Raw genomic sequence first — 13,682 nt, 5'->3', positions numbered from 1 at the left:
CTATTTTCTTGAGTTCAATTACTGTATTGACATGAGGCATTAGAACTGTCTTACCAGAGTAGTCAGACAGAGGTATGAATATTTAACTGAAGTTGAAAACTTATGTTACTACTGCATATTGTTACCAAAGTTATAACCCACTTCCAACATTTATAAAACTGCTAACACAATATTTCTGAGCCACGTAGGCAAGATCATACTTGGAGGTGATTCCATTACCTGGAGCTCAGCCATAATAGTTATCTAAGGCTAGAAACTACAGCTGATATATGAAAAATGAAATTGTTAACTCTTACATATTATTTTCTTCACAGATGGAATATGAAAAACAGATGGAAATATTACTTCCAGTTTGGAGGGAGAAATTAAAAACTCAAGGGAGGGAAAAGGAAGAAATCTTGGAACAGGTAATGTTGGAAAGCTATTTTTATTAAAGGAAAATCAAATATATTACATAGTTTCCATTTAAGCGACAGTTAAGAGGACTGTAATTACAAAAGAAGTATTGAGCATATTCAATAGATTTATATGTATTGGTACCGCGTTGGTCACAGATGAAGATGGGAAACTTTCTGACATCTGGTGATGCCATTGTTGATTCACCATTGTGGTACTTGGAACATTTTTTATGTCACACTATCTCTTAATGTTGAGCAATGTGGTGGTTTGGTGAATGAGAAGATAATACACAAGCCACTAGAGAAGAAGCTGAACTGTTAAGTGTTCAAGTCTTTGGTAAAAGATACACAATGCCAATGTGATAACCACTACTTCTACAAAATTCAGGTTAAAAAATGAACAAAGATTGGAAAAGTATATGAAATCAGGAGTGGTGTTTTACCAACACACTAAGAAGATATACATAGTAGAAAACTATTCTACCAATTGATATGTCTTTGCAATATATGAGGATACTGGAGCAACTGGGGAAAACTCATAGGGTCACAGAGAACGTGCAGTCTCCACACTGACTGCAATGACAGGCAAGATTGAAGTCAGGTTGCTGGAGATATGAGGAAGTGGCTCTACTAGCTGTACTAGTTGTAATAATAATCTCTTATTATCAGTGATTTCCTGGCCTACAGTCCTGTATTATATATATTCTTTGTGAATATCAATTCATTTAAAATTCTATACCCATGAACACAGAGTAGTATTTGCCAATCACTAGGTCATCAAAAACAGCTTCGAGCTGCTAGATTTCACAAGCCTTCCTCTTTTCCTTAGAATCAACTTGTTGATTGAATTTTTGTCATTACGCCTAATCTCATTCTTTTCTTCTTGGTCCATTATTTTACTTAAACATTTTAGAAGCAGTGGTTTTGGCATCAAGGGTCATTCATTAGAATGATTAAGTTTGGAGTCAGATAAAGGTTTATCGGTATGTCAGCTTAGTTGCATCCTTTCCAAGATTCGTTCCATCTGGAGGTAGCTAGCCATTGAAGGTTCCATGGGCTTTAGAATCTTGAACTGATGTTCATGACTTTAACTGCAGGTAACTGAAGGCCTGTTGTTAATTTTTTTTTGTAAATGATTCAATAAATGTTATTGGGAATTACAGACTACTAGCTCTAATACATTAATTCATGCATTATTCATTCAGTTCCCAGTCAGGTCTTGACACTAAGTCAGGAATGAGATTTTTTTGCATTTCTATTCTACAGTTTTCCAGTCCTAATTTTTTTACTGCAGTGTTCCAAAGAATCAGTGGAACTTTAAAATTATTTAATAAAAAACTTCAATAGAATTGCTTTTTTAACCCAAAAGTAAGGTGAATTAGAAAGGCAATACAATCATATCAGTGTGCAATTACACATAGGATAGAATGACACTGCAGTAGATTGGAAATATGTTCACTTGACCTGGTAGTTTTGCTAATCTGACTTGGACCATTGAAGCCATGAATTACTTTTAGTATTAAACTTCTTGGTGTTTCCTTGAAAACGTACTTCTTTCTGTCAGTCATTGGAAAAGGTCTGTGCACTGCTGCTGGTTCTTTGATGTTGTTTGGGGTATTTACCAGACGTATAACCATAAACAGATGAATTAGCCAGAGGTCTACTCAAAAAAGTCAATGTATCTCCTTTGAGACTACATTACTTGTCATCTTCACTTTTACTAACAAATAAAAAAATAAAAAGATCTCCCCCAACTCCAGATAGTCTTTGGAATAATTTTTTTTTTCAGTAGGGAATCAAATTTGTGCAATTGACTGAATTGTCCATTTTTGATCATCATTGGAAGCAGAAAGTAGATTTGGAGATATCATGCTGCTGTTATCTTTTCTTTCAGCTGTTTATTTTTGTTACTCTATTCCTTCTCCACTATATTTAGCTCCTTCATTCGGGGTCAACCAAAGGAGTTACAGTCATTTGTTCTCGCACCATAAGTGAACATGATATCTATTTAAATAGGGAAACAAATTCCTCCAAAAACAAAATGTTGAATTGACACTAATTATGTGAGTTATTAGCTCACTTTCCTTGATTGCTGAAATTGTGCTTGATACTTCCACTAGTTACCTTAGTCTGTTTATTTAATATTTTCTCATATTTTATCTTCTGAATTGCACCACACAGTACTGAATACTTTTTTTGTTAGACACTACTCTTTCACTTCCAGTAGACCTAGGTTTAAACTGATAATATGAGTACTCTATCTTGTTTTTTTGTGGCAGGGGTCACAGTGTGATAGCTAACAAATTAATACTTCCAGAAAATCGAAAGGTTAGCTCACGTGGGAAATTAAAATAAGTAAGAATGTCAAAGGAGCAGACCTACATTTCCTGAACCTACTCTTTCATTCAATAAAGTTGTGGCTGTCTTACCTTGTCCAGTTCTCTAACATGAGGAAATGTCTTCTCAGCATCCTTCTCATCAGTCTTTATTAATCATTCCTCATAGAACAATCTCCTGATTCCAAATATTGATCTTGTGAATTTACATAAAGTTGTATTCATATTTTTCCTTACAAATAGAGATCAAAGCTGCATACATTACTGTGTGTACTTTCTCAACAAGGCATTGCATAATTTGCAGCAAGATTATCTTACCTTTAGAGGTGGTGCACCTTTGCTGTAAAGGATAAAATATCATTTCAATATGTTTAATTCAAGGTTCAAGACTGTTTAATGTCATTTCCAGTATACAAATGTAAAGGAGAATTAAATGTTGCTCTGGATCAGATGCAGCACAACAATAAACACAATAAGATAAAGATCACAATAATTGTATTGTATGGATCTATTTCTTTTAGAGCAATGAACCTGCCCCATATGAATATACCAGTTAAAGCCATCTCCCACATGTGGGTTTTATTTAATTGACATATAGTTGTGCACAGGCACAACAATAATAAATACACAGTAAGTATACAATCATAAGATAGTTTATGTACATAAATTGATTGTATGTCATACATTGACTCCAGGCCCAGCATTGTCTGTACATAAGCTGACTGACAGGAAATGATAAAGTAATGGTGGTGGGGGTGTGGTGTTGAGGGGTGGGTTAGTGAATGGAGGTGTTGATCAGCCTTACTGCTTAGAGAAAGTAACTATTTTTGAGTCTGGTGGTCTGGGTGTGGATAATACGTAGCCTCCTCCCTGATGGGAGTGGAGCAAACAGTCTATGAGCAAGGTGTGTGGGACCATTCATGATGCTACTGACTCTTTTTCTATACATATGCTCTTAATGGTAGGTAGGCTTATGCTGGTGTTGTGTTGGAGTTTTGACTATCCACTGCAGAGCCTTCCTGTCTGTTGCAGTGCAGTTTCTGTACTATGCAGTGACTTGTTAGGATGCTCTGTACTATAGAAGTGTTCCTTCTGTCAGGTGTTAATTGCCTCTCCCTCCCAAAGAATTCACCTCACCTGTAACAGTTTGTCAAACTGAAAAAGATCCATTTACCGACATTCTAGAATAGTTCCCATTCTCTATTTGTGCCCTTTAATCAAAGACCAATCCATTATTCCATTGCCCTCTGAGCCTATTTTATGCACAACATTTTGAAAATAATCAAATTAGATCCCTTTTGAAAATCCAAATGCATATTGGTTCAGCCTTAACCACATTGCCAGCTACAGTCTAAAACACAATATTTCATCTTTATAAAACTGTGTCAATGCTGTATAAACATTTTTATTATTCTGTTACACATAAATAAAAATGGAATACTTATAAAAGATTAGAATGCAGGTAATGATGTCCAGGAGGTTACTCAGATTTTAATCTCCTTATTTTCCTTACTTTCATTTGTATCTTCTTGTTAGAAATATTGTTTCTTTAAATTCCACGGATACGAAATCCGTGGTTTGTTTTGTTTGTCTTCTGCAATGAAGACAGACAGAACAATTGTTTAACGTCTCAACTTCATTCCTCATTGTAATTTAATCTGCATCTCAAGGATTGACAATATTTTTGTGCTCTTTTCTCTTTTAAATTGCCTTGAAACCTCTTACATTTCTATAGTTCTTGCCAATTTATTCTTGTATTCTTTCTTGTGTAAGGTTATCAACATTTTTCTCTCAAATCTCCCGATCCTCAGCTTACTACACTTTGCAGCAATGTTATTATATGTCATTTCTTAGTATCCAATACTGTACTTAACCTCCTTGCTTGGCCATGGATGGATCTTTTTACCTGTGGGGTTTTAATTTTAATATAATCGAGGAATGTATTAGTAGAACAGGATGTTCTTGTCTGATACTGCAGCTAAAGTAACCTTGTATTGTGTTGGAAACCTCAGTCTGAATCAATTCATGTGCAATCTGTCATTCAATATTTTAAAATGCAAACAGCGTTTCTTTGTTTCTCAACATTTTGAATTTTTACACCTTGGCTATTTGGATGGCTTTATGCTTAAGATCTTTCTTCACTATGCCTGTGTGTTGGAATTTCTGTCATGATTGTTTGTACTTTATGTTGCATATTTGTTCTGGAATGAATTTGGTAATGATTACTGCTCCAGTGCAAAGTTACTGGAATGAACCCTTCCAGACCAATGTAATACTTGGCTCACATTCTGCTCAGTTTGTTCTTCACTGATCTAATTCCTGTATGAAAATTCTGTTACTATTTCATCCTTACAACATTAGTTATTTAGGAATGAATAGAAACTGGAGTTGCTTCAAATCTGAAATAAAGTTCTGGAAATGCTCAGGTCTGTGAGAAGCGAAACAAGAGTTTATGTTTCAGACTGAAGACTTCAGTCTTCAGAAAAGAGGGAAAACAATTTAGTTTTCAATTGCAAAGATGATGGAAGAAATGGATAGGCCAAAGGGCATATTTCTGAAAGCTATGAGGCCAGGATTACTGATGAATCCATCTGGTTGATACATTAATGAGGGAAGTTAGAAAGAAAAAAGTGAAAGGGCATGTAAAAAACAGTGAGATGAAGATGACAGCCATTAGAAATGTCCAACAGATTTGGTAGTGTCAGTGAGAAGCAATAAACTGAGTAAATTTTACAAATGGACAACCTACCTTAGAGCTGGCCAGTTCTGCTACAAAGAAGCAAGTTTCCTGAAAGTGTAAAATTGAGTCATGAAGGCTTCACTGTATCCTGGCAGATGTGAAGTGCGCCTCCTCGAATTTATAAATGGGTTTGTTGTATCAGTGTACAAGTTATAGGTGGGCTAAAATGGAAGTGAAATGGGGAACATATGCTAAAGGCAAGCTGTATTTCCTCCCTGTCTTTGGGACATGACCCTGTTTCTGCAGGGGTAGAAATAAGAGACAAAAGCCTTTGGCACCTAATGCCTGATATCAAGGTTAGACTGCTCCCTATACTTTTGTACATTTGGCAGGGCTGGGCCTAAGGTGTGATCTAGTCTGCACCACACCTAGTATATCATTGACAATTGTTTTGAATATCTATTGCATGCTCTAATTGTTTTTATATAATTTAAAATGTTCATATAAGTTTTTGAATATTCTGAAATACCAGTAATATTTAAAAATGTTTGGTTAAATCTGCATTATTATAAAAAGACCTACATTTGTTTGATTGCTTGATTTGCTACAAAATTGGGCAAAGCCATGATGCAGACTGATCAAAATATGTTCACATTCTTTCTGATCACCCATACTTCTTATTATGAAAATAAGAACTGACTGAACAATGATAAGAGGACTATAATCTTGTGTACAAATTAAGCATGTCTTCCATGTAAACAATGCAGCTTTTCATCACATTGTGTTACAGGAATGTGAAAATCTCACATCAAGAAACTTTCTAGTATTGCAAAGTTGAGGTATGCCTTAATACTTATAAGCAGTAGTTCTAATTTGAAATAATTATGCACAACAATACTTGTTGTAGTGTCCGTAAATCTAAGATTGAATTCAAGATTATGCTTATTTGAAGACTGCTAACACTGTTTTACATGGGAAGGTATTCATTTTATATAAATGACCACAAACCATTCCCTGGAGGAAATAGATAGTGGCAAAGGACCATCACAAAACAAGAAGATGAGATGAAATATGACTAAACCGTGGACTGGTTATTATTTTATTGAGAAACCCCCTTAAGTGTTGCATATGACTTGTTCATTTCAAATGACTTAAGTTATGTTTTTGACTGATTTGAAAGATTTAGAATATATTGTCATTATATTTCTATAGGAGAATCTAGCAGCTCCAGAGTAAATTAGGAAGAATTCAGTAATTTTGAGTTTTTATACTAAGGCCTATTATAATAGCTTATATAATATGCCAACTCACTACACTTTAGGCTTTCTGCAACAGAGCATGCTAGTACAAATTACATGATGCAATATGCAGTAGTGTACCTCAGGCTGGCAATGCTGTATGCCTATATTTATTTTAATAACATATTAGGCATCCTTATGATTTTGCCAATCCAGGGCCAACTGTGCCAATCAATATTTTTTCCACCTGCAAATTGATCCTTCTTTCAATAGGAATATCCTTCTTGCCATATTTTACTTGACCTCCAATGCCCATTTAATGAAAGAGTCATTGTGGCCTAATCCCACTTATCATGAAGAGCATTAGCTACAAAATACAGACCTTGGCAGCCATTCTATTCCTGCTGATGTTCAGTGTTCCAGCCTCTAACTCTTCTCATGGTGTCTGCACATAATGCCCTTGGTGCTGGGATTGCTATCAAAATAATTATATGTGTGATGCCAGCTCATTTGGTGTGAGCCCCATTCAGTCTCTAAGTTGCAATAGTACCAGGGCAATGTTTATTGATTCTTTTGAAGGTTTATCCTTGATTACCTGTTATTATGCCTGTATATTGTTCCTCAGTTATGTCATTTGAAATTATGTCAGCTATTTGTTTTGTGTGTCACTCAACACTCTTTAATCTGTTCTGATTAAACTGGTGAAAATTTCAACAAATTGTGAACAGTAAAATTCAATCCAAGAAGTTAAAATCTTATACTAAATCTCTTGATGCTGGGAACATGTTAATGATGAAATTGTTGCATTGGTTTTAATAAAGTATTTAATTTAATGAAATACTCTTTAATGAAGGAAACTCTACTGTTGACTTCTCTTGGAAGAGATCCCATTTTCATTGTGTGGATGCAATTTTATTTTTCTGTTAGGAATGTTAGTACTGTATGATATTGTTTATAACAAAGATGGAATTCTACCTTATTAGGCTAGAGTTACACCAATACAATTTGACCTGAATGTAGATCATTACATTTTCATATTTACTTTTGTATTGTATTAATTATATGACATTAGCTTGTCAAGTTGTGGAAAGTTGTTTCAAAAGTTTGGGAGATGCTGTCAGATTAGCTTAGCTGAGTGTATTTTTGGAGATGGTGGTGGGAATGAATGTTTATAGTCATTAATGGTGTACCAGTCATGTGTATTGCTTTGTTCTGAGCTGGTGTGGATGTTCATGAATATTGTTCATTTCAGGGCAGAAGGTGCCAAACAGTACATTCCCCCTTTCAGACTGATCTTTCTGTTACTAAGCCTACCCTTTCTGCCATATTTTATTTGACCTTCAATGCCCATTTAATGTAAGAGTCATTATGGCTGAATTCTACATAACACGAAGAGCACAGGTACTCGTTTAGACAATTGGAGAGTTTAATCAAACTTCTGATTTACCTCTTTTAAACTATTAATAGCCATGTGGAGGCCATGACCAAAAAAGTGTACTGATGTCCCTACTTCCTCAGAAGGCTAAGGATATTTCACAAGTCTTTAGTGACTTATAATTTTTTTACTGATGTACCACAGAAAGACTGCTATCTGGATAAGTCACAGCTTGCTACACTCCCTAATACCTCAAGAAATTGCAGAATTGAGGAAGTAGTCCAATTCATTACACCAGCCAACCGTCCTTCCGTTGACTTTACCTACGGTTTTCACTGCCTCTAGAAGGCAGCTGCCATAATCAAGGTCCCATCTCCCTTTGGGCAGAAGATACAAAGGCGTGAGATCATAAACAATCAGACCTAAGGGCAGCTTTGGTTATCAGATTCTTGAACAGACCTCTCGGACATTAAAAGATGAACTCTTGATCTCCCATTCTACCTTGGTGTGGTCCTTGCACTTTATTTCCCTACCACAACACTTCCTCTTTAACTGTAACCCTATATTCTACATTCTGTTTTCTTTTCACTATTTCCATATAATTGTGTATGGCATGATCCGTCTGTCTGGATGCCAACCAAAATAAATGTTTATCACTGTATCTTAGTGTATGTGATGTAATAAATACTGGAGAAGCTCTGGGGTAAACAAGAGCTGAGCAGCTCACTGCAGGATATCCAGCCTCTGATCAGCTTCTACCTCCGACTGTAAATTGTCGGGCTGAGTTTCTGGACTATGAGGTTGCTATAATTTATCACTTTTTAAGCTATGAATATTTTTAAGTTCTTCTGTATGTAGATGTAGGCTACTACATTTTCTGAGTAGCCATGAATAGAATTCAGTTTGTGACCATTTGATGGAAGGAAGGCCATGGTTGAAGCAGCTCAAGACCCTAGAGCACTATCCTGAGAAACTCCTGCACATCGACAAGCAAGTTATTGCTGAATAGGTGCCTCTTGACACCACTGTTGATGGCACTACAGTTGGCCCTCCTTATCTGCAAGGGATTGGTTCCAGGACCCCTTGCGGATACCAAAATTCGCGGATGCTCAAGTCCCTTATTCAACCTGTCTCAATGCGGTGGATCTCAGGACCCAGCGGAACCCCAGACCTTATTTAACCTGCCTCAGTGCGGTGGACATTAGGACCCAGTGGTAGAACTCTGAATCCACAGTGTTTCTGTTCATGCAAATTATCACGATCACGATTGAAAATAAAGTGGAAATAATAAAGCAATCGGAAAGAGGGCATCAGTCATTGGAAAAGCATTAGGCTACGTCGGTCAACGATCGGAACAATTTTAAAGGATAAAGTGAGAAAGGCTCTGCACCGATGGAAGCTACAATTATTACTAAGCAACGCAGTGGTTTAATTATTGGGTTTTGGGGGTTTGGATTTTTGATCCTCTACATCAACCCGGCACGGTGGAGAGCGCACTTGGGAGCGATCTGTCACTCGATCGAACTCAGAAAATTCCGTTTCCAAGCCCAGTGCAGAAACATACATTCTTAAGTGTTTTATATGTATAGAAAGGTAAAATATGTACTATATACTAAGACAAACATTTGACTAACTGAAGCTAAATAATACCGAATGTATCTGTTCCGACTTACGTAGTAAGAGAACTTCCGATTTTTTTCGATCCCGATGCACGATAACCCACGCACATCCTACCGTATACTTTAAATCATCTCTAGATTAGTTATAATACCTAATACAATGTAAATGCTATGTAAAATAGTTGTTATATTGCATTGTTTAGGGAATAATGACAAGCAAAAAAAGTCGGTACATGCTCGAACAGCAAGTGCTGTAAGAGCACTTCTGGGTTTTCATGATTCGCGGTTGGTTGAATTCGCGCATGCGGAATTCGCGGATAAGGAGGGCCGACTGTATTTGTCACTTGTTGATGATTGAGAGTTAACTGCTTGGGGCAGTAATTATTCAGACTGGATCTGTACTGATTTTAGTGACCAGAATATACCCAGGTATTTCCCCCCCCCCCCCCCCCCAAAATCTTAGCTAGGAGTCTCCAATGCTCTTTGATACTCACTCATAAACCTGATAGGGATCTCAGAAGGAACTCTTTTTACCATGATGATGATTGGAGCAATGGTGGACTAAGTTTTGTATTTGGAGGATAATTTTTAGGTAAGTGAAGACTGGAAGAAAGTTATTGTTGACACATAGGGAAGCCATTGAGTGTGTGCCGTAATGCCATTTGCATTATAATGTTTTAATTTCATGTGTTAACCTTTTCCAGGTATATGAAAATCTACAAGTAATTCAAATCTGAAATAAAATTGCAGGTTTAAGAGGAAAGTTAAAGAGTCGTTCAGTTTTCATTGTTTGGCTTGACCTTCACAGTTTTAGTCCTCTTTCAAACTCCTATCAGCTCTATGTCCTTTTTTAGATGTGTTTCCCACACCACCACCCCCCAACCAATTCAAAGTCATTATTCTTTCTTCAACCCTAATCAGTGCCCATTTTGAACGTGACTGTTTTCTTTGTGTTCTGCCCACCATGAAGTAATCCCGCGGAACCTCCACAATCTATTCCCCAACATCTTCACTGTAGAAATTATGTAACTAAGCTCGGGGGTAACTTTACAGTCCAGTCTAGCCCTCAACTGCCACAGATATCAGTTAGTGCAGAGATTGTTACACATGGAATAGCTGAGGCAAATTACATAGATGCACTTTGGGAAAGCAACACACAAGAAAAGAATAGGCTGAAAAAGTTAAATGTCAGGATTAGAGAAAGTTATAGCGATCAAAAACCATGAATCAGACCTGACTAACCTAAACTATATTGTCATGTACTTTTACAGTACACTTAATCTTTAAAATATCTTACATTTGTTTATCTTAATATCTGTAATGTCAATTGGTTTTAAATTAGCACCTGATCTTTTTTTCTATATTGAGGCTGTAGTTGACTTTTTCAATGACATAATGTCGTCATTCTACTGAGAAACTGTTAGAGGGCCTTCTCTTCCACAATAACAGTTGTGCACACATTAGTGGCTTATATGGCTATTAGAGGAGACATTTAGAATCAATCCAAATGTGTGACTAAAACTAAAGTATGGTATCAGATATTTTGTCAAGCGGTAATAATTTTTCTGATGTTCACCCTGTGCTCTGAGAATGTTTGGCTTCTGGACCTTGGTTTCTCCAACAGACAAGACAACTGAAGGCCTGAGAAAGAAAATTACAAGTACAAATGATTGAAAAGCAGCTAAAGTCATGGTATTTACTTAGACGTAGTTACAGGAATAATTATGCAGAGAATAACTATTGCCAATGTTGAAGCTAATATGAATCGACTTCTCAGTCAACGTAAGGTGACTATGTAAAGGTTAAAAATACTTTTAAGATGGAAGTCAGTGGGGCAAAGAGAGGGTATGAGATGGATCTGGTAGCTAAGGTAAATTGCAGGAAGTTCTCTAGCTATATTTAAGTAAATGGCTATGGAGAGAATATGTCCCTTTAGAGATCAGGAGGGCCACCTATATATTAGGTCATAGGAGGTGGGTGGGATTTTTAATGACTATTTCTTCTTGATGTTTACAGGAGAAAATCATTGTTGCTCAAGAGATAAGAGAAACAAATAGAGAAGTTTAGGAGGATATTCATAATACCAGGGAGCAGGTATTTATAGCCCAAGGTGGATAAATCCCGGGGCCTGAATGAAATCATCCTTGGACTTTGTGGGAGGCTCGGGAAGAAATTGTGAAGACCTTTGCATTGTAGGGGAATTAAGTGTTATAGGGAAATGGCAGGTAGGTGGAGATGAGTCCATGGTCAGATCAGCCATGATCTTATTGAATGGTGGAGCAGGCTCGATGGGCCAGATGGCCAACTCCTGTTCCTACTTCTATGTTCTTATGATGTTTGATTCATCATTAGCCACTGGTGAAGTTCCCATAGACTGTAAGATGGCTAAGTAATGTTGTTCTGTTGTTTAAAATGTGGATCAAGGACAAACCAGGAACTACAGGATGGTTAATCCAAGATCATTTGTGGGAAGTTACTTTAGAGAATTCTGAGGGACAGAATCTACCAGCATTTCTACAGAGCCTGATTAGGAGGTGTCAACATTACTTTGTGCATGGGAAGTTGTGTTTGACAAACCTTTTTGAGTTTTTTTTTGAATAGGTAACCAATAAGATAGAGAAGGGTAGGACAGGGGATGTTATCTATTTATATTTTAGCATGGACTTCAACAGCATCCCACATGGTAGGTTGGTCTGGAAGGTTAGGTCCCTTGGAATCCAGGGAGTGCTAGTCGGGCAGATTTAGAATTGACTCAGAAATGGGAAGTTGAGGTTGGTGGCTAAAGGTCGTTTCTTGGAATGGAGGCTGGTGATTAGTGGTATGACACAGAGGTCACTGTTGGGACCCTTGTTATTCATTATTTATATAAATGTGAATGCACAAGGCTTGATCAGCATGTTTGCAGATGACATGAACGTAGCTGATAGTGAAGGCTGTCTGGATTACAAGGGGATCTTGATGTGCTAGGGAAGTGGGCAGAGGAGTGATAAATGGATTTCAATACAGATAAGCGTGGGGCAATGCATTTTGGAAAGTCAAATCAATGTAGGATTTATACGATGAGTGGTCGGGCACTAGGGAGTATAATGGAACAGAGGGACTTAGGACTTAGTTAATTGAAAGTGGCAACAGAGGTAGAAAGATTGGTGAAAAAGGCATTTAGCATGCTGGCCTAAAATTGTCAGGGCACTGAGTTAGGAGTGTGATATTGCAGTTGTTTAAGGTGTTGGTGCGGCCTCACTTTGAGAACTATATACAGTTTTAGTCACCTTGTTTTAGGAAAATTGTGGTTAAACTGGAAAGAGCGCAAAAAAGATTTTCGATGATGTTGCCAGGACTAGAAGGCCTGAGTTATAAGGAGAGGTTGGCCAGGTTTGGTGTTTATTTATTAGAATGTAGGAGAATGAGGGGTGACCTCTTATAGAATTGTTTAAAATTATAAGAGGCTTTGATAATATGGCTGGTAACATTTTTTTCTCCAGGGCTGGGGAGACCAAAACTAGGGGTCCTGGATGTAGGGTGATAGGGGAAAGATTTTAAAAGAACTTGAGGGATAACTAGTTCATGCCGAATGTGATGAGTATATGGAATAAGTTACCAGAGGAAGTGCTGAAGGCAAATACAGTAGTATCATTTATGAAGCACTTAAATAGTTATTTGATGGAGTGGGACTTAGGGGAGCATTGGCCAAATGCAGGAAATTGGAACCAGCTGGATGGGCCCTGTGATTGGTATGGACTCATTGGCTTGAAGGGCCTCTATCTGTGTTGCATTGTTCTATGACTGTGTGGGACTTGAACTCACAATCATCAGACTCATGTGAGGGTGTACAAAATACATTTATTATCAAAGTACAGTATATATAGCTTATACAACCACTCTCCTATAGTAAATTTCGAACCCACCTCTGGATCGCATGTGTAGTTAATTATTTTCCATGACTAGATAGATAGGTGGACAGATAGATAGATACTTCACTCATCCCAAAGGAAATTACAGTGTCACAGTAGTATTACACATGCACAGATATACAAAT

General features: G+C 37.1%; 1 protein-coding gene across 3 annotated transcripts in view; it reads left to right on the top strand.

The window, feature by feature from the left end:
• Positions 1-13,682, top strand: part of kiz (kizuna centrosomal protein) — a 209,202-nt gene that overhangs the window by 72,453 nt on the left and 123,067 nt on the right. For all 3 annotated transcript variants that reach the window (XR_009515170.1, XM_059986274.1, XM_059986275.1), the window contains exon 4: positions 315-407. Coding sequence is in view for 2 of the 3 variants with exons in the window: in XM_059986274.1 (XP_059842257.1) it covers positions 315-407 (93 nt within the window). In the remaining variant the exon portion in view is untranslated. The remainder of the gene's footprint in view (positions 1-314; positions 408-13,682) is intronic.

This window comes from Hypanus sabinus, chromosome 12, assembly GCF_030144855.1.
Source record: "Hypanus sabinus isolate sHypSab1 chromosome 12, sHypSab1.hap1, whole genome shotgun sequence".
NCBI lineage: Eukaryota > Metazoa > Chordata > Chondrichthyes > Myliobatiformes > Dasyatidae > Hypanus > Hypanus sabinus.
The sequence above is the reverse complement of the archived record's forward strand: the minus strand, read 5'-3'. Positions and strand labels throughout refer to the sequence as shown.